The 21648-nt window shown below is 37.3% G+C and overlaps 1 protein-coding gene across 13 annotated transcripts in view; it reads left to right on the top strand.

Annotated features, from left to right (window-relative positions):
- NCOA1 (nuclear receptor coactivator 1) overlaps nucleotides 1-21648 on the top strand; it is a 240806-nt gene that overhangs the window by 166543 nt on the left and 52615 nt on the right. For all 13 annotated transcript variants that reach the window (XM_081832160.1, XM_081832156.1, XM_081832155.1 and 10 more), the window contains 4 exons: nucleotides 5904-6081; nucleotides 8386-8565; nucleotides 10086-10181; nucleotides 14999-15139. In XM_081832160.1, coding sequence (XP_081688286.1) covers nucleotides 5904-6081; nucleotides 8386-8565; nucleotides 10086-10181; nucleotides 14999-15139 — 595 coding nt within the window. The remainder of the gene's footprint in view (nucleotides 1-5903; nucleotides 6082-8385; nucleotides 8566-10085; nucleotides 10182-14998; nucleotides 15140-21648) is intronic.

Below are 21648 nucleotides of genomic sequence, written 5' to 3'. Positions count from 1 at the left end.
CTTGCTTAGATGGAAGATGTGCACATCTAAAAAGTAACCAAATATCAACCATTCTATGTGGAATTCTCACCATGCAGTTTTCCAGTTATCCCCTCCCCTCCCCTTTTAAACATAAAGTAGCATGAGTTAAGAATGAAGATATTCAGATGAAGATAAATGTGAGGTAATTTCCTCACATTTAAAGGGAGAGTGGAATTAGACTTTATTTATTCAACAAATATTTGTTGCTTGACACATAGTAAGTACTTCTGCATTTTTTTATATTGTCCTCATTGTCTCTTGCTCTCTGCTGTCTAAATTCCTCTGCCTCCTGTTCAAAGCTCTACGTTATCTGACTCTAGCTCTTTATCTCCCATTGCTTCCCAAGAAAAATTCCTTGCTCATGCATTCAGGCCTCCTTACCTCACTTTGTGCCATTCCTTACATTGCTATGTGCCTCTTGACACCATTCACCACCCAATCCCTCTTTCTTAAAACTCTTCCTGTTGCCTCCTTGACAGAACTATCTCCTCTCTGGCTACTCCTCAGCCTCTCCCTCAGATTTCTCTTTCATCACCTGCCTCTTAAATGTTAGCATCCTTCAGGGTTCTGGCCTTGCCTCTTTTCCTTTTGTCTTTCTGTGCATATTTCCTGGGCAGTTTCATCTATGTCTGTGTCCTGTGATATATTCAGGTATGCATGTGCACATGTAAGCATGTATAAATTACCAATTAGGCTTCTTGGTTTTCAAGCGACACCAATTCTGACTAAATTTAGTACATGTGAATTTATTGGAGTGCTATTTGGATATCACAGAACAATGCTTGGAAATAAGATGAAACCAAGGCATCTTAAGGAGGCTAGGAAGCAGATACGATACAAATGGTCTTTTAGAAAGACCCATCTGGACAGTGCCCTGCTGCTAGAATGAATGCATTCCACCTATGTTCGTTCTGTCTGCAATTCTCCTCAAGGTTCCCATTTAAGTTGGAAGTCTCCCAATGGCCTGATTAAGAATCTCACGAGACCTTATTTGATGGGGAAAAAGTAACTCCCCGAAGGAAATCAGATATTCTTTGGAAGGGAAAAAGATGATTGTAGTTAAGAACAAATAAACAAAAAAACAAATAATACCATATGTACCTGTAAATTGCAAATGTCTAACTTTAGCTCAGATCTCTCTTCAGTTTCTCTTTCATTCTATCTTGCTGCCTTTTGAACATCCCCATCTAAATGTTGCTTAGTCATTTCAAATATAACTTTTTTTTTTTTTTTTTAAGAGGAAGAAAGAGAGACAGCAGGGGCAGGAGGGGCAGAGAGAGAGAGAATCTTAAGCAGGCTCCATGCCCAGTGTACGCCCAATGCGGGGCTCAGTCTCATGACTCTGAGATCATGACCTGAGCTGAAATCAAGAGTCAGATGCTTAACCCACTGAGCCACCCAAGCGCCTCTAAAACTAAATTTTTAATCTGTCCTCTTACCTCCTGCTTAAAAATGGGAAAAAAAGTAAAAAAAATAATAAAGAGCAGATTTCTTTACTCCTTGGTCCCCTTTCTCAGGGAAAGACACTTATCTACTAGAACCCTTACGTCATTAATGAAGGATCAACCCCAAATCCTCATTCCCACAGCTGCTAGAGGTCACCAAATGCTGTTTGTTCTGCCTGTGTCAAATTCTCTCCTACCACTTCCACTGCCATTGCCTTAATTCAGGTTCTCATGGAACTGGAGTGTCACAATAGCTTTGCAACTATTCTTGCTTCCAGTCTGCATGCCAAACCTACTGCCAGAAGGATCTTTGTAAAAGCAGATCATGTCACTCTTGTGCTTAAAATCATGGTGCTCAAGAAAATGCCCATCGCCTTTAGAATAAATTCTTTATTTTTTTGCTTTTCTTGAAGATTAAAAAAACACATTTACCATTATAATAACACAAATATAACAGGTGCATACAAGGTGATTTTGTTTTTAACCTCTGAGCTGTTTCCTCTGTTTTGAATGTCCTTTCCATCCCTCATCCACCTGAGTTACTACTCTGTGTCCTTCAAGACTTCGCTCGTGCATAGTGTGTCCTCCTCCCAGGAGTCCGTACCTAATGCAGTCGCTCCTTTGCCCATTTCGAGTGCTTCACTCTGTGCATAACCTTTTTGAATTATACTTTGTACTATATTATAACTATGTGTACTTGTCTTTTTCCATTCAGAGACTACAGAATTGTTAAGAATTGTGTGTTTTATCTCCAGAATTTTTGTCTGGCACGTAGGTGATAGTGAAGTTTGTGGGGTCATGTAAAGCCAAAGCCCTGTGGGAAGCCTTGGCCATTGTGGACCCCTGCTGTGAGACACTGGGGGGTCAGGAGATAACCCCTCAGATTGCTGATGTTGTGCTGAATGGATGGACGCTTGTTATCATCTGAGTGCAGCTCAGTGGAAGACTGGCTGCCAGGGCGTGGAAAAACAGGAAGATTTCTTCCCAAAAGCACACTTGGAAGTTAATTATATGCACAACATATGAGGGAAACTTGTAGAATAAGAGCGAGTATCAGTAGATTATATTAGTCAGTCATACTTGAAGAAATTAGAGATGTTTGTATATTCATAGAAATAGTCTCAAAGAATATTCCCTGAGATGTTACCAGTCTCTTGGGGGTGAGATTTTGGCAGATCTTCTACTATTTAATTTTCATACTTAAGCAATTTTTTAAGTATATATATCATTTGTAATTAAAAAGCAAAAAAAAAAAAAGAAGGCATTTCCAGCAAGAGACAGACTGTCTGCATCCCAGGGGTAGGGTCAGCAGGACAACTCTGCAACCATGAGGGAGCCTTTGTAGACCTGTTTTCCAAGCCAGCCTTTTCTGGGGAAGCTCAAAAGAAATATGATGCCCCAGACTTCACAGAGGAAACAACGAGTCCATGTAACTGAGGCCAAGCAGAGACCCGGTGAAAGTTCTATACTCCCTGTAAGACCGATCAGCTACCTATTCCAGAGGCCAGTTACTAGAATAACTTCCCAGCCTGGCAGTGAAGTCAGGTACAGTCAATGGGAGGAGAACTTGGAGAAACCCCAGGAGGTCTGTGGAAAGGATACTACAGGGACTCCAGTCCTACTACAATGAAGGAGAACTTTTTTTTAAGTCCTTTGGATTTTGCAAATACTTTAATAATAATTGCAGCAAATAGTCCAGGTGAATCCATAGGTCTTTCTGGTGCTGGATGCTGAGCCCACCTTTGGCTAGTCTTCAGACTGGACAGAAATGATCCCAGAAATGGGTCTTATTCTCTCCCATTCCCTCTGCAGATAACAGGCAACTTCCGGAGATACCCAGAAACAGACATGGAAAGTGAAGAAAGCAAGGGAGAGAGTAACTGGCTTTGAGGATAGACAGGGTCACCAGGGAGGCAGAGAGGGAGGAACCAAGAAGGATGCCCTGAAAACTAGGTGATAAAAGGGAGGAAGTAGTGCTAAAGAGGCTGGGTAGTGTGGCCCTTGCAGTAGGTTCTCCATGGAACAACTAGGTTTTGCTTGCCTGTCTTTGATGTCAATACTGTTTCTTGCTCTAAACTGTGACAGTTATACCCACACTATTCTTTATTAAACTCTTTTAAGAGACCAAAAATTAAGTAAAATTGTATTTATACTGATTCAATTAATAACTAAGAACAATTTAAATAATTTTTAGGTCTACTTTTAAAAAAATTGATATATCTGTATTTCCATTGTTCCTATTTTCACATAAACTGCAAGGCAAATAATATGTATTGATCACCTGCTCTGAAATTTATAGCTAATCTGACTTAAAAAAAAAAAAGTTAGAAATGAGGGTGCTTTCCTGTGCTCTTCTAAACATGAAATAGGTTGGCAAAAGTTTTATCTAGGGGTGAGGTTTTTAGATCATTAATCACATCCCTAGGTTTTTATTGAAATTCCATCTTCCTTGATCTCAAACAGTGACTCTTCCAAAGTAATCAAAAGGTGTTGCATTTTCACATTAAAAAAAAGAGTTTAAAGCCCACTGAAACTTGAAGATTTTTGAGCAGGTAGAAAGTCCTATTTTTAAATTTTTAAACTAAGAAGAAAATTTTACAAGTAATTCTCATCGTTTTGGCGACAAAGTCACAACTGCAGTAACATTTCAGAACATGCATTTTCACATGCTGTCTCTATAGGATAAGTGTCTTTCTGAAAGACACTTTACTTCTTTTTTTTTTTTTTTTAAAGATTTTATTTATTTATTTGAGAGAGAGAGAGAATGAGAGAGAGCACATGAGAGGGGGGAGGGTCAGAGGGAGAAGCAGGCTCCCTGCCGAGCAGGGAGCCCAATGCGGGACTCGATCCAGGGACTCCAGGATCATGACCTGAGCCGAAGGCAGTCGCTTAACCAACTGAGCCACCCAGGCGCCCAAGACACTTTACTTCTTATTCATTGTTTAAATTTTATCTTTACCCTGGAGGGACAAAATTAAGTGTGTTTGTTATTTGGAAAACATCTGCTAGGTAACTTACCACAACCACTTGTCATCATAGAAAAGGTCAGCAAATTTGGGACGCTTGCCTTTTTTAAAAAGAAAAATGAATCGCCTGTGACATTGTTAGCTCTTTTAAGAATTTTGCCACAGATAATTAGCACACTTAATGTGTGATACAAAGGATTTTCATGGTCATTTTACATCTTGTTACAAAATCCTATAAATGTTCTACTTTCTAAAGGTCTTTTTATTTCTTATACATATCCTATAGCAAGTAAACTGCAATATATTACAATAAGTGGAAAGATTATAAATAAGTAAGGTACCACTATCAACCACTGTATTCTGGATCTTCTCTCAGGATTCCATGGTTTGTGATATGTGACTATCTGAACTGAGCTGAGGTATCAGGGTGTCAATATGGTTTATTAAGCTTAATTTCTCCTTTTTTTTTTTTTAGTGTTCATGATTCATTGTTTGCGTATAACACCCAGTGCTCCATGCAGAATGTGCCCTCCTTAATACCCATCACTGGGCTAACCCATCCCCCACCCTCTTCCCCTCTAAAACCCTCAGTTTGTTTCCCGGAGTCCATAGTCTCTCATGGTTCGTCTCCCTCTCTCATTCCCCCCCTTCATTTTTCCCTTCCTTCTAATGTTAATTTCTTCTTTATATTTTAGATTACACTATAAATAGATTCTTTTTCCCTCACCTCTAAGATTTAATGCTCCCCTTAGGGCATATACATTTCCTTTTGGAGACCCCTAGCTCCGTATCAGAGCATAGGAGGCCCTCTGTGATTTGGCTCTTGTCCACCTCTCCAGACTTATATCCTGCCATGAACCTGTCTTGTACCATGTACTCCAGCAACTCAAAACTGCTCTTTTTGTTCCTTCATGTACCATGCTGTCCCCTCTGCCTAGAATGTTCTTCCCTCATTCCTCTTCTGCTCCTCCACTGTGTCGTTTGTAAAGAGCTTTTCTTTGTCCCCCATCCCAACCTCAAGTTAGGTATTTTTCTTTGTGCTCGTAGAATATTTGATGTATGACTCTGACACTGCATTACTGGTATTTTATTATATTTATGTCTCTCTACCACCATACCCCAAGTTCTTTGAGGGTAGAGACCAGGTCTTAACCTATAGTTTAGAGATGTTTATGACTGCGTGAATATCAATTACTTGCTTCACATCTGCTACCATAAAGTTTCTCTCTAAGAAAGAGGGTTGATACACTCATTCATGCCTGCTGTACATTACTGTACAGTCTGTTTCAAAATCCTGCCCCTTCTACAGAAAACATACAATATTAAGTCTTCTATTCAGGCTCCCTTTTTCTTTTAACTTGACATATATTTCTGATCTCTTTTTCAATAGAGAAATGTATATGTTTATTTTTCTTTTATTTTTTTAACCTCCTAATCTCTTAATCCTTTTTTTGTTTTTTTGGCTTTGCAGGCTTTGGATGGATTTTTCTTTGTTGTGAACTGTGAAGGGAGAATTGTATTTGTGTCAGAGAATGTGACCAGCTACTTGGGTTACAATCAGGAGGAATTAATGAATACCAGTGTCTACAGCATACTGCATGTGGGGGATCATGCAGAATTTGTGAAGAATCTGCTCCCAAAATCACTAGGTACAAAGCAATGTGTTTTTTAAAAGAATATGAACTCTCTATAGCTTTTTTTCCATTATATGGTTATTATATTTATAATACATAGTATTATTCTAGAATATGTTACAACATATTAAAAATATTTTTAAATTTAATTTCAGCCTGATATGTAAATATGAAGGGTGAGTATCATCAAATAGCTGATAGAGAGCATTCCTTTTATCCTGTTCCTCTCGTTATGCCCTAGTCATGTGACAGTAGTAAGAAGCAGAGCAGTCAGGTGCCTTGCCACTAGAAGCTTCTGCTTGAAATTACCTTTGTTTTCAATTTTGATTATGTCCAAGAAAGAGATAAATGTATATCCTTCCCACCACCCTGCTCAAAAAGAAAAAAGGGAGGGAGGGAAAAATATACGGTCATATTTTATATGTATTAAAATGGACATTTTTGGATATAAGTGGCTTCAACTCAGAAGTTTCAAGTATGGTTGGACAGATTGTTTGCTACAAAGGAGCCCAGCTGAGAGGATGGACGGGATCTGATTTCCAACCTCTGTTCCATTTGCTAAACCCTGTGCCTATTCCTTTGCCTGTGTGTGCTCTAAAAGTAAGGGGAGGGCCTTGACTAGAAACTCTATATAACTAAACCACACATGCAAATAAAATGTTTATCTGTAACTTTATTTTCTGTATTGTTCACTCAATAGAATGGAAGCTTTATTTCTTCTTTGAAAAGAGTAGTTGTGTGTTTATAGTACCTGGGGGCCTGAAATGATTATTTCTGTTAAGATCACCAGTTTGATATTTGAATTATCAAGGGGTCTTATGTGTTTTGTTACAGAATGTTAGGGTATGAATGACTTGAGAGATAATATAGTGGATTCCTTTATTTTTTTTTTTTTTAAGATTTTATTTATTTATTTGACAGAGAGATAGAGAGCACAAGTAGGCAGAGCAGCAGGCAGAGGGAGAGGGAGAAGCAGGCTCCGCTGAGCAGGGAGCCCGACGTGGGGCTCAATCCCAGGACCCTGGGATCATGACCTGAGCCGAAGGCAGACGCTTAACCGACTGAGCCACCCAGGCGCCCCTGGATTCCTTTATTTTAAAAATGGTACAAAGATAATTAACCCAAACCTCAGCTAGCTCATAGCAAAACCAAGACTCCTTCCTCCAGTGTAGGTTTGTTTCAATGATCTCCTCTAACAGTTACAGGCTAATGAGATACTAAAAAGGAAGGATGATCAGTGAAGAGGACAAAATAAAAAAACTGTTGGGAATGGCGAGAGAAGAGTCTTAAAAACCCTCTGACTGCCACCATGGTTTGAATATAGCATTGTTAACTGGGAAATAGTGACCCATCACATAGTGATGATCACTTGAAATGTACAGACATCTTTTCTATAACTGAATTCAGTTTTGTTATACCAAATCAGGCAACATTTATGTTTTAACATCATTTTTATTTAATAACTTATTTTTTATTTTTTAATTTTTTAGAGAGGCAGGGAGTGAGAGGGAGGGGCAGAGAGAGAGAGAGAACCTTAAGCAGGCTCCATGCCAGTGTGGAGCCCGACACAGGTTTCAGCTCACGACCCTGAGATTATGACCTGAGCCAAAATCAAAAGCTTAACTGACCGAGCCAACAGGCGCCCCAATTTTTATGTAATAACTTATTGACTACCCACTATATTCGAGGCATTGTTGCATATAAACTGTGCAAATAAAATAAAGTGTGAGAAAAATGGTTTGAAGAAGCCAAGGTTGGTCTCTGTCTAATCTAAATATTTTTTTTGAGTCGCAGTCTCCTTTGAGAAACTTTGAATCCTCTCCCCAAAAAGGTGCACATTTTCACAAGCCCATCCTTAAGAATACATACCTGCCAGGTTAAAACTCCTGCTTAACAATGGATCTGTGGTTTCCAATCATTTTTTCATTTCCAGGGTGTAACTGGAAATAAATGGAAAAGTACATTAATTAACTGCTATAAAAATCTGAGTAAAAGAGTAGTAAGCTGTTAATTATTAATTTTTAGTTTTTGTCTTTAACTGTTTATAAAGACTGTTAATGAATTAGGAATATGTAAGGTCTTATTTTTGAGGGGAGAAATCCTATACAATCTCTTAGAAATTTTACAATTTTGTAATTGGTGGACATTCAGATTTGCTAAGGAAGATAAGTATTCTGTTGCCTCAGGATAATGTTAGATGTGAAGAGATCTGTCTTTTAATCTGAATATCTAATAAAGCAGATGGCTAAATGTATGTCTTTTGTATCCTCAGAGTTTTTCACCCTATTCGTGGCCATATAATCAGTTTTTCTTCCACAGTAAATGGAGTTCCTTGGCCTCAGGAGGCAACACGACGAAATAGCCATACCTTTAACTGCAGGATGCTAATTCACCCTCCAGATGAGCCAGGCACCGAGAACCAAGAAGCTTGCCAGCGGTATGAAGTCATGCAGTGTTTCACTGTGTCACAGCCAAAATCAATTCAAGAGGATGGAGAAGGTAAAACAAAGGGTGATTTTAAGGTGTTTGATCGCTTTTTCCATGGCTTTAAAGATCAGGGAGGCAATTGATTATAAACAGCCTTTTCAGATAGTATTTTTGGTCACTATATTATGTATCATAGTGGCTATTCAGCTTACTATGTTATTTCCTAATACTTAAGAAAAAAAATTGCCAACATCTAGAATCACCCCTTTAAAATGCCCCCACACTCTCAGTTTTTGTTTTTTTTTTTAAGATTTTATTTATTTATTTGACAGAGAGAGAGATAGCAGATAGCAAGAGCGGGAACACAGGCAGGGGGAGTGGGAGAGGGAGAAGCAGGCTTCCCCCCGCCGAGCAGGGAGCCCGATGCGGGGCTCGATCCCAGGACCCCGGGATCACCACCTGAGCCGAAGGCAGACGCTTAACAACTGAGCCACCCAGACACCCCCACTCTCAGTTTTAAGCTGGCATTCCCACTAAAATGTCAAATTCAAACCAACTTGCTGCCTAGAAATAAGAGACGTAACTAACTGCTGCCAGTTGGAAATGTACCAGATGCAGCAGGCTGTTGAACAGCTCTGATTTTTAGAAAGTTTCAAGTTTAGAGTGTGGGGAACGTTGGAGGATAGAGTTAGCATTTTTGAGGCCATGCAAGGTAATTTATAAGGAGAAAGCGTATGAACAGATGAAAACACAGCTGAAGCTCTAATACGAACATGGTATCAACATGGCATTAGTCAAATATGTGACAGAGGATGAGTTTTGCACATGAGCTAGTCTGAGTTAAGTGAAGACACCACAGATTGGCAGCTAGAGTAAGGACCAGGGAAGGTAAAAGATGAGAAATTAACCGGATATAAAAAAGGTCATGCAGGTAGCAGGTTTCACCCACAAGTGGGTGCCACAGTCAACTGAGGACTTTTTACAAAATACACATGCCAGTGCCAGTCTGTCTTATATGATTGAAGCTCATGTTTAGCTGTGTGATATTGTGTGCAGCACTCAAAAAAATTGGAAATGGGACTTCGAAAAAATTATAGATCCTAAAGCATGAAGTCCTCCATCAAGGGCAAAATAATTGCTTCTTCAGAAAGAGTTAAATGTTTTTCTCATATGGTAATTATTATCTGCACAGTGGTTATGAGAATAGTCTTTGTAGCCATTAAGTACTGATAAATATAGGAAATTGACAAAAAACTGTATTTAAAAAATCATTGTGTTCCTTAAATCTAGTGAAAACTACTTCTTCAAGTTGTTACCACCCAAGTACATGAGATGTGTCCGTCTCCTCTGGTTTATGTCCGAACATTCAATTCGAAAGGGATAATTTATGCTAACTAGATCTCCACCCGGAGCTGCCAGTTTTTGGTTACCAGCAATTTTATCTCTAATATTGTATTATTAGATCAGAGTGACTCCAGTATTGCGTCAGATCCTATAACGTGTTGTTTTTATGAAAACCATTAATGGCAAATGATAGATGTGAACTGTTTTCTGCCCTGTTTTCTTCAACTTCCCTTTCTTGTTTTGGGCAGATTTCCAGTCATGTTTGATTTGTATTGCACGGCGATTACCTCGGCCTCCAACTATTACAGGTGTAGAATCCTTTATGACCAAGCAAGATACTACAGGTATTAACTGCAAAGTTTAGAATTACATCCAAAATTTTGTGTCCTTCTGTTGTGTGCTATTCAGCTTCTGTTCACTCTTCTTATACAGAAAATATTTTAGATGGTCTTGATCTTGTGCATTTTATTTTTATTTTATTGTATTAATTTTTTTTAAGATTTTACTTTTAAGCAACCTGCACACCCAACATGGGGCTCAGACTCACAACCCCAAGATCAAGAGTCATACGCTCCCTGACCAAGCCAGCCAGGTGCCCCATTTGTCTTGTGCATTTTAGATGCTGTAATCATTGTCATGGGCAGGGTGCTGGGGAGAACATTATAACTATTCACATATTTGTTTTGGTTATAAATTATTTTTCATAATCATAGAATAAAATTTTTAAAGAAATTTGGCAGCATAGATGTAAATACATTTATTTATAAATGGTGGTTTAAAAATTATGCTTCAGTGTATCTGGCTATTTCTTTTTCCTTTCCCCTTTTTTTTAAATGTATTCAGCACATACTAATTAAGTGCCTAGAAGTGCCTGTCACTATGTGTGACTGCTCAGGGTGTACATAGCTGAGCAAAAATCAACAACATGATTACAAATTGTGGTACATTTTATGATGGAAAAGGTGTGAGATGGTAAAAGGCAAACTGAGAGGGAAAACCTATTTTTTAAATTAGCTGGTTAACCAGTGCCTGTCTGAGGAGCTGACTTTGAGCCCTAAGCTCCAAAGGATGAGGTGGTGCCAGCTCTGCAAAGTGTGGCAGGGGTGGCAAGGAAGGGTCACCATGCAGCATGAGTACTCCTGATTGAGGAAGGAGAGCTAGCTGCAAAGGCCTGTGGGAAAACAGACAAGTGCATTAGAGGAACCGAAAGAAGGGCAGTAGAGCCCAAAAGTGAGTGCCAGGAAGTAAGGCCCTCTTTGTAAAAGCCTACTTCAGATTTGATTTTCAGCCAAAACAAATTGTTACTGTTTTTTACAATTTTCTATGGTATTTTGCATATGTTATGTAATCTTATCTTTAACACATCAAGTTTCATACTTTTACATCAGAGTTACTTATGTATCAATTACCTCTCTCATTTTAAAATAGGGATAGATACCACAGAGATATTTTTTAGCAAACCAAGATTTTAAAAATCATTTCTACTGAATTTTATTCTTTGTCAAAATTTAGTTTTAATGTACTTTTTGACCTTTACCATTACTTATAACATTTATTAATATTTGTTACAATATTTCTTAGTTTTTTAGTCCCAGAAATATAATATTCCTGGTGTGTGCTTTATTCTTGGGTTTTTAAAGATAAGCTCCCAGCTGCTCTTACTGAAGAGTAGGTGGGGATAAATTAGCACGAATAATAGAGTATAGTAAAGAGAATGTCTAGGACTTGGAGATATAGCATCTGCGCATAGTAATTATCCCTCACCATAACTTTCTTCCCTCCCTCTTGAGTCTACCATCTACATGTCCTTTTCCATTTTCCACCAATGTATAGCTCTGGAAAAATTGAATAACCTATATTGAAAACCAAAAATACTAATGCATGGAGGAAAAATAGGGCCCACTGAAAAATATAACTGGTCTTTTGTGTCAGTAAAACCAAATAAAGGCTTGTGAGCAGAACAAAAGCTTGCTGGAAAGAGTGGAAGTCAGATTACTGAATAAATGTGGGAGGCGAAGGAGGCCTAAATATTATGAGGATGATTTAGGAACAATATATTCAGCTTTTCCTCATATTGCATTTCTATACATTGAATCTTAAATTGGATTATTTTATGTTTTTTAAATTTTATTTTAGAGAGAGAGAGCGTTAACAAGCAGAGGAAGGGACCCTGAGATCATGACCTACTCCCGGCTGAGCACAGAGCCTGATGTGGGGCTTGATCTCAAGACCCTGAGATCATGACCTGAGCTGAAATCAAGAGTCAGACCCTTAACTGACTGAGCCACCCAGATGCCCCTTAAATTGGATTATTTTAAAGAAGACTGTATTTTCCCATAGTAACAATGTTATTACTGGTAGTTTTGTTTCTGACCAAGGACCCAGCATTAAAATCTTAGATATAACTGATTTTACAGTAGATGTGTACAAATTTAAAAAATAAGCTCTGAATCATAAAATAATTATAAACCTAGAGGGAACCTCAGAGATCACAGACTGTAGCCCACTCATTTTACAAAGGATAGAATGTTGACTTTTCCAAAACCATACAGCTAATTGCTGAGAACAGACATCCATAGACCCTAATATAGAACTCTTCCTTTATATTGCATTGCCTTCCACCAAAGCACTATTACAAGGACATCACTGTACTGTATACACTTATTACATAACAGATACCAGAGGAAATGTAAAATATAAGGAAAATAGAGAAGTGCCAAAGAAATATAAAGTGTTCTTAAAATGTAAATAACATTTTTTATATCATCAAATTGATTTAGATAAAAAAATAATTTAAACTAGTTGCAATAAGTATTAGGAAGTAGTAGTTTTTTTTGTTTTGTTTTTTTGTTGTTGTTTTTTTTTTTTTAGATTTTTTTATTTATTTATATGACAGAGACAGCGAGAACAGGAACACAAGCAGGGGGAGTGGGAGAGGGAGAAGCAGGCTTCCCGCTGAGCAGGGAGCCCGATGTGGGACTCGATCCCAGGACCCTAGGATCATGACCTGAGCCGAAGGCAGACGCTTAACGACTGAGCCACCCAGGTGCCCCAGGAAGTAGTAGTTTTAACTACATAGAGTTATGTCCCTTAAAAAAGTGGTTCATATCCCTTAAAAAAAACAAAAAGTCCTCTACCAAGAAATGTTGAACAGCGGCTTATTAGTTGGGTGGGTTGGTTGGTTGGTTAAACTTTCCTCTAGCAAGCAGAGGTACTCTAAATCAACCCATTCATGATTCTCTTCTAAGATAGTCACTGCATTACCTAATCCTTTGTTACCACTGCTGATAATTTTATCACTTTCTCCCGTCTGATCATGCAATTCTAGACTCTTGCTCTCTTGTGGTTAGTACTGACATGAATACATACACACACACACACACACACACACACACACACCTCCCTTTGTCATTACATCTGAGCAGCATTGTTGCATGTGAAGATCCTGTGACAGTCGATTCTCTGCTATAACCAACTCTTGACCTCTGATGTAATTAGAGACAAAGATTAAATAATTATAATTCTTAGAAAATCCAGAATTGTCTGTAGTTGCAGTCAAGTGTTCACCAGGCTTTTCCCAAATTATTCTTAAATAACAAAATTCCTTTCTTTAAGTTTAAATTTCTTTTCTTTCTACTATTTACATTTATGCCAAGACTTGGGCAACAGCCTTATCAGACAGATTCAGATATATCAGATTCAAGACTGAGTTAAAGAGGCCTAATAAATTCCAAGCAAACCAAGTAAAAAAACATAAAGAAGGAATTAGTTAAAATGAAGATGCACAAATAGTACAACAGATTTGAGTTTGTTGTGAGAAGAGGGAAGATAAGGAAAAGACAAATCAGCGATTCACAGAAGAGGAAACATGAAAAATTCTCAAACTCATTAATTGGGAAGTACAAATTTAGATCATAAACATTTTTCAGCTACTAATTGTAAAATATAAAGAAGCCTGACAATATCCCAAGTGATGGAGAGGATGTTGGATTAACAGTAGCTCTTATATAAGTTTCTGAGAAACCGTTTAATGTTATAAAGTTGAATATTCACATAACCTATGACTCAACAGTTCTGTTCCTACGTATGTACCCTAGAGAAGCTCTCACACACATGCACCATGGAAAATGTAGACAGTGTTCACAGCAGCATTGATTGTAATATCAAAAAAACGGGATACAATTTAGATATCTCTTGCCAGGAGAATGTAAAAACAGAGGGATGTGACAAGTGAGGAGTACACACATCATGGAATGGTATAGGTAATGTTCCAGTTCTGAAGTTGGATGGTGGGTCTGCAGGTTTTCATTTTATTAATCTAGTTCTATACACGTATATATCTTACCTGTATTATTTTGTGTTAATATAAGATTGCATAAAAAAATAAAACTTATCTGGATAATCCCAAACTGGATTAATTGGCCCCTGGTTAACTAAGGAGTAATTTACCTGAATTCTTCCATAGCCATCTAGGAAATTTGTTCAAGTATGATAATAGCAAATCACTACTACATTTTATAAAGCATATGTTCTGTGTGCAGAATTTCTAGCCAATCTTAATGCTCTCACTTGTTACCTTTTTCTGATATAACTTCTATTGCCCTTGGTCTTTTTTTACTCTTAAATACAGTATTGCCTACGGCCCAAGAAGAGGTAGAAAAGGAAAGTTTTGCTTACTTTCTCATATTCTTTTCACTTAGTTATTGGAAATTAATTTAAACCAAAATCATATATTTCATCTGTGTCTCTCCTTTCCCAATAAGTGATCCAGTCATTAGTATACAGAGAGTAGCATCCACAGAGCAAACCAGAGGAACTGGATTTGTGTTAGTCTCTGCAGCTTCAGGTCTTTATGGTATGATTTTAATACTTGACTGGAATTGAATTTTAGAATATGATATGCTAACATATTACACACTCCAAGGCCAAAATAGTTTTTTATTATCATGTAAGTGATAACACTGTTATCGTATGTAAAAAAAATTAGTAGTGTTTATTAATGTCCACTATAGTAGTGTTTATTAATGTCCGGTGTTTATTTGTCCACTAAGCATTTAGGGACAGCAGCAAATTTCTTAGATGTAGTCGTCGATTTTGAAATATGGGTGGATGACTTATGTCAAGAGGCTATCACAAATGGAAACTTCTGTTCTTCGTGTAGGTAAAATCATCTCTATTGATACCAGTTCCCTGAGAGCTGCCGGCAGAACTGGCTGGGAAGATTTAGTGAGGAAGTGCATTTATGCTTTTTTCCAGCCCCAGGGCAGAGAACCATCTTATGCCAGACAACTATTTCAAGAAGGTAAAGGTTTTTTTTCTCTTAATTATTTTCATTCACCTTGCTTTTTTATTAATATTGAAGTAATTTATATAGAACTTATGGCTTGATAAGTATTTTCTCCAAATTATAGTTTTTGCAATAATCAGTCTTAGGAAAGGAAGAAATGGGTAAGCAAAGTAATTCATGAGTGGATCCTGAATTTGGGATGCACATTTTAAAGAACAGGGTATCATGTGGTGGTCACTCACCCACTCACTCATTCATTCATTCGTTCATTCAGCAGACATGTATCAAGTTCTTCACATGCATAGAACACTATGTCAGGTGGCAGGGATACAACGATGACTAAGAAGCAGGGTTTTGCCCTCAAGGAGCTCAAAATATATTAGGACAATATATGACTTTAAAGATCAGTGTGACATGGGCTTATAACCCAGAGGTATAACCAAAGAAGAAAAAAATTAATTCTGACTTGGAGAATCAGGGATGGCTTCGGAGAGGAAGTGATAATTTCGTCTGACTTTTGAAGATCATTCCCAGCAGAACAGGCATGCGTGAAAGGGCTTCTAGATAATACAGAAATCTGTATCCCACAGGTTTACTTCATTCCTGTTACAGTACCTGTATCAGCTGACTTAGGTTGAAGTTTCAAGTTAAAAATATGTCATATGAAATTAATAATTGTATAGATGCTATGTCATGGTACTGTGGGAGATAAAACAAGTATATTCTCTGCCCTTAAGGAACTTAACAGTATTACAGGAAACAGGGAAAATTATTTGAGAAAGTTCATAGAGTTTCAGAGGTGGTGAGGGTTTTGATATACTTTAAAAATATTGTCCCGTAATTATGTTAGCCTAATACTCCGTTCCCTGTATAATTTATTCTCTATTCTCTAATAGTTTCTTTGGAAAGAGACTCTTTGTATGGCTCTTCCTGAAAAATAATTTAAAAATGTTTTTCATTATTCCATCACCCTTATTAATTTTAATATTTCCCCGTAATATTAGGATTCCTAACTTTATAGATGATTTTCCATTTGTTACATTTTAGGTCAACTGCTTCCAGGCAGTATGTGGAGAGGAAGCAGCTTGATTTTTTTTTTTTTTTCCAGGAAGCCATCTATATGAACCTTACTAGTCTGGTTACTTCTGGGACAACTTCCTATAGACTAAGAGTTCTCCAGTGGGCCTCTTACTAGACTGATACCTTCCCCAAAGATGGTATTTCAGTGGATAGGACCAAGAACCTACATTTCTTAAAAGTTCCCAGGCAATCCTGAAGTGCAGTCAGGTTTGCAAACCAGTGCAATAAGCAACTAATGCCATTTACTGGTTGCAGACTCCCTCTACCAGTCAGTAATGGCACTTGACTTTTGCCTAAGTTTGAGACTCGGAGCACTCTTTCCATTCACTGCTGCAAATGCTAAAGTATACGATGCTCTTTGGTTTTTACCTTAACTTCATAAGTTGGGCCTTCCAAGACTTTACGTGAAACACTTTTAATTTTATTTGCCTGTAATTTATATATACTTGCACCAAGGCAAAGCAGGTCTAGATTATTGTCTTATTGTCTAAATGACTAGGCTCCCTGTAGATGTGACTGAACCACAGTTGATGTGTTTCTAAACCATTAAAATTCTCTATAAAACATTGATTAAAGTATAACAAGTAACTATCATTAATATATGAAATAAAACAATTTAGAATGTAAAGAAATGTAATTCAACACCTCTTTCCCATTAGTAATTTCTTCGTGTCCTTTTCTTCCACTTTTTTGGGGAAGAAAACATTCCTCAATAGAGATAACTTGTATTTTTCTCAGCACTGTTGTCCAGAGTTCGCATGACTCTGATTTTACAGTTTGGGAGATTTTGGGCAATTTGCCCAACAGTGTTCATGGACTGAACACACATCTTTTTCTGATATTTCATACTCAGCAGTATCTAACCTGGTAAGAAAACTGTGGTCCATGAAACACTCACGTGGGGATCATCTGCTAAAGATGTTGGCCTGCTGAATTAAAATCTCCTGTGAGGGCCCAGGTATCTGAAGCTCCAGAGGCAGCGCTGAAGTACATCCAGTGTGAGATCCATTGGTCTGTCAGAGTTGGGGGAGGTGTAAATTTGTATTTGCAGTTCCATTGCTCCCTCTTCACTTAAGGACAGGGTGAAAAGAGTGAAATTATGCCACTGTGTGAAACTTGATTTTGTGTGAAACTTTTAAAAAGTTAAAAGTTGGTAAAACTCTATAGTGATTGAGTCTGTCTTTTTTTATTTCCCTGCCCATTAACTTACTCTTTGAAGGCAGTGGCTGGTAGAAAATCCTAATATGCATTAAACTTTAGTTCTTAGCTCAGTTTTTCAGCTGCTTTTGACAGAGACAGCTTTTAAAGGGAGTTTACCATTTTATTTTCCAGAATCAAATTTGAAAAACAAAACAAAACAAACACATTTCAGCCAAAAAATATGGGGTTATGCAGCATGAACCAGATTACAGCAGTAGTTCTCCACTGAGATTAGGGGGAAATGGGTGTCAGGATCACCTGAGGAACTTTTTAAACTAGGAGGAGGAAGTCTTTGTAGGGGTATGTGGTTTGGAAGTTTCCCAGATTCAGTTCAATTGAGAACCATTCCTTTAAGAAAAGTTTAGGTTAAATACTTCCCAAGGGTCCTTGATAACATTCATCCAGGGCAGTTGTTAAGCCAGATTTCTGGATCCACCCATGCTACTGAATCAGAGTCTATAGTCTAAGATGTTTTCTTACAGAGAAGTTTGGAGAACATAAACCTACATTCCACAAGATATTAATAGCTGTAACTAGGGAATGATGTTTCATACTGAATTAAGTTTGGGGAATGTTTCAGTCTCCCACTCTTGAGAATTCATAAGACATATATTTAACATATATTTAAGTTTCTGGGAGGTTCTACGATAAAGGTACCTGTTTGACTTTGTTATCCAGACTTATTTTTCTTCAGAATACTTATTCCTGTAGCACATCTATCAGCATTTAGGGAGAGTAGCAGTCTTGGGAACAGCTTTTTAAGTTGCATTCTTTCTGCATGTATCTAGGGAAATACCAAAAGGTAAAAGAAATCTCTACCAGCATTGACCGGTAGTACCCTACCACACATCTTATACCTGCCCATTTAGTTAACATCAGTAAAGCATGCTTGTTGAGGTTATCTTGGCACCAAATTGGTTGGAGTCAAAAACCCAAATAGCTCTACTCTTAGAGCTGCTATGATCTGAGAAAATGTTTTTCTTTGCTTCATAGCTCTGTTGAGGCCTATTCTAGAGGGGAAAACAAAACAAAACAGTTGTTATTTTAAAAGGTTCCTAGAAGAGTTTCTGGGGTGTCAGTAATACCACATCAATAGTATCCCTCCCCACCAAGTGTTCTAAAAATTTTAGAAATGGTTACAGGAGGCAGGGATCACAATACTAGCGAGCTATATACCTGGCGAAACGAGATTGGAAAACAAGGCCAGGACCTGTGATCGATGACATTCCAAATAGTTTTATCCAGTCGTAAACCTTGAAACCCATTTATAGGGAAAATTTGGTGTGCGGAGCAAATGTTTATCTAGCCAGCTCTGTAAAGAACTGTGGCTCCCTTACTCATGTCTTAATTCAAAATATTAATGATTGTTTTATAAGATTGAAGCTATTGGTGTGAATAGTATCTAGGGATTGGCTGAATGTGTATATGACTCAGGACATAGGTACTTTGTGTTTGTGTTTTCTTTGGTGTTTTTCAGGAAATATTCATTCAGTACCTGCTACGTACTAGGCTCCATACTAGATATTATCTCACAGCATTACTGGCTCAGTTTTAGTGATGATGGGCGAAGGTTAATTTGCATTATGAAGTCCTAAAGTTGTAAATGACAAAGGCAGAGTTCAAGCCTAAATCTGACTTCTAGGCTCTTGTTCTTTTCATTGATCCACGCTACCTTCCTGTTTATCTTTCCGTCTGAAAAGTTGAGCACCAGAAGAATTTTAGTTAACGAGATAGTCTTTTTTTTTTTTTTAAGATTTTATTTATTTATTAGAAAGAGAGCGAGGGCACACAAGTGCACGTGCTCAGGGGGGGAAGGGGCAGAGGGAGAGGAAGAAGCAGGCTCCCAGCTGAGCAGGGAGTCCCACGTGGGTCTCCATCCCAGGATCCTGGGATCATGACGTGAGCCAAAGGCAGATGCTTAAATGACTGAGCCACCCCGGTGCCCCTAGTTAACTGGATAGTCTTAAGCTCTAATAATTAAAGTTTTACTATAGTTTATATTACCTTTTTTCCTTTTCAAAGAATGTGTGAATCATAATGTGTGCTAAGTCTTTTTTCCACACATTATCATCCAAAATAAATAATCTAACTTCAAAACTTAAAGTGCAGTAAATTCCTTATATAAAGTTAATAGGGGTTCTCGATTTTGGAATTTTTTTTAGTTTAGATAGACAGAATCCCAAGTTAAGACAGCCTAGTTACCAAAGGGCGGGCCAGTGATGTTTCTGTGTAATCCACATTAAGTATCTTAATGTTTCCATGCTAGTCTGAGTTTCTAGTTCTTTCTCACTTTATAGGGCTTATCAACAAATCAAGACATTTCTTTTCCATTAATTTTCATTACAAAAGTTAAGTCCAGATTCCTATGAGAGCAAGAACATAAATTGAGATATAAGCATTTGAGAACACAGCTAAGATCTAAAATCTATCCTTTAAAGAAATGTTATGGTAGTTGATCACAAGTCAATATTAATCTGTTTACATGAGATTCAAGTTGAGGGTCAATTAGCAAGTACTTACTGGGTGATTTTATATGCAAAGCTTCATGCAAGATTCAAGGAGAGTGGAAAACAAGAATGGGACACAGTACTAGCCCTTATGTTTATTTTAGCTGATGAAGAAAAATAAGTGTGTAAAGTTATCTACCTTTATTTAAAGTGACACAGAAGAAATGTTTAGGAAGCAGTGAAAAACAAGATTGGAAATATAAGTTGAAGTCAGATTGTATATATGTATACTGTACTGTCCAGGATGGGAGACGCTAGCCACATGTTGCTGTTGAGTAGTTGAAATGTGGTGTGGCTGAGGAACTGAATTTAAAATTTTATTTAATTTTAAATTTAAATAGCCACATGTGGCTGGTGACAGTGCAGCTCAATAGTGAAGAGCCAGTGTTTTGCAGCAGAATGGAGAGACCCTAAAGAGCAATAAACAATGATGAAGAGACAAAATGGCATAAGCAAAATAACATGAAATATATTGTATCTTGCCCGGCCCTTTGTATAATGTAGCTTTATCATTATCCCAGATTAATAATTTATCTTGAAATGCTACTTTTTTGTTGTAGATGTATCTTCCAAAATATACTGTTAAAAAGATTTAACAGTTTGGAATCGTTAAATTTTTTTAGGGTTTTGCTATAGCAAAGCATTTATTTATATCCTAATACAAAAATTATCCATTTCATTTAAGACTCTCTTTCATCAGTTATTATTTCATTTGGTACTAAATTTCTCCATGTGTTATATTTGGTAAATGTACCAGTGATTTGGCTGAAATTGCCAGGTGGGTAAAGAATGTGGTTGGTTGGACATCAATCTTGATCCTTTCCATTAAGTTTATATCATAATTTTGGTACTTAGGCTGATTTGTGTATGGTATAGATTTGCAACAGATTATGCCCTCTTCAGTATATAAGGTATACCCAAAGCAATAAAAGAGAGTATGTCTTCTCTTTATTTAAGTAATATGCAGTTTCAAAAAAATATTTATTAATTGCTCCTTTTAAGTCTTTTTAACATGTCTTTAAAATGTAATAGAAGGGCTTTCTGAAATGTCTTTGAAAAATAGTACTAGCGTTCATTACAGGCTAAATTGTAATAGTCATTTATGGTAGTAATTCTTGTGTTTCCATGAATATGATTTTTAACCTTGGTATAGCTGAATCTACCTATTAAATCTTTCTTAAAATAGAATTTTATTATATTGCTAAAACATCAATGACATTTTCTTACTTAGTAGTCTGGTATAGCCTTTACATATTTAATAAATACTTGCCAATATGGTTAGAATTTTGTCTGCTAGTAATAAACCTTTAAGACAAAAGTAAATTATGTTGTTTATATAGTGATTTGACTGCCTTAACCTAGTTTTTGTTTTTTATATTAGCCATGATTGGCTTTATCTTAATTTACTTCCTACACTAAATTCAAACATAAAAAATAATATGTGAATACACTAATTCCTCAGATGGGACCTTAGTGATTCACATTCCTGAGTGAAAAATTAAATTTGAATTTCAGTTAAGCGACTCTGCAAACTCATAAAAACAGAGAGGGTGAATTTAATGGTATATGAATTATATCTCAGTAAAGCTGTTGTTAAAAAAATCAGCCAGCGTGTTGTTGGAGTGGGGGGTGGGGTGGGAGGGATGGGGTGACTGGGTGATAGACACTGGGGAGGGTACGTGCTCTGTTAAGCGCTGTGAATTGTGCAGGACTGTTGAGTCTCAGATCTGTACCTCG

The sequence above is a fragment of the Leptonychotes weddellii genome, chromosome 10, assembly GCF_054177405.1.
Source record: "Leptonychotes weddellii isolate Sample4059 chromosome 10, ASM5417740v2, whole genome shotgun sequence".
In the NCBI taxonomy this organism is placed as follows: domain Eukaryota; kingdom Metazoa; phylum Chordata; class Mammalia; order Carnivora; family Phocidae; genus Leptonychotes; species Leptonychotes weddellii.
Note: the sequence above shows the minus strand (reverse complement) of the source record. Positions and strands in the feature narration are given on the sequence as shown.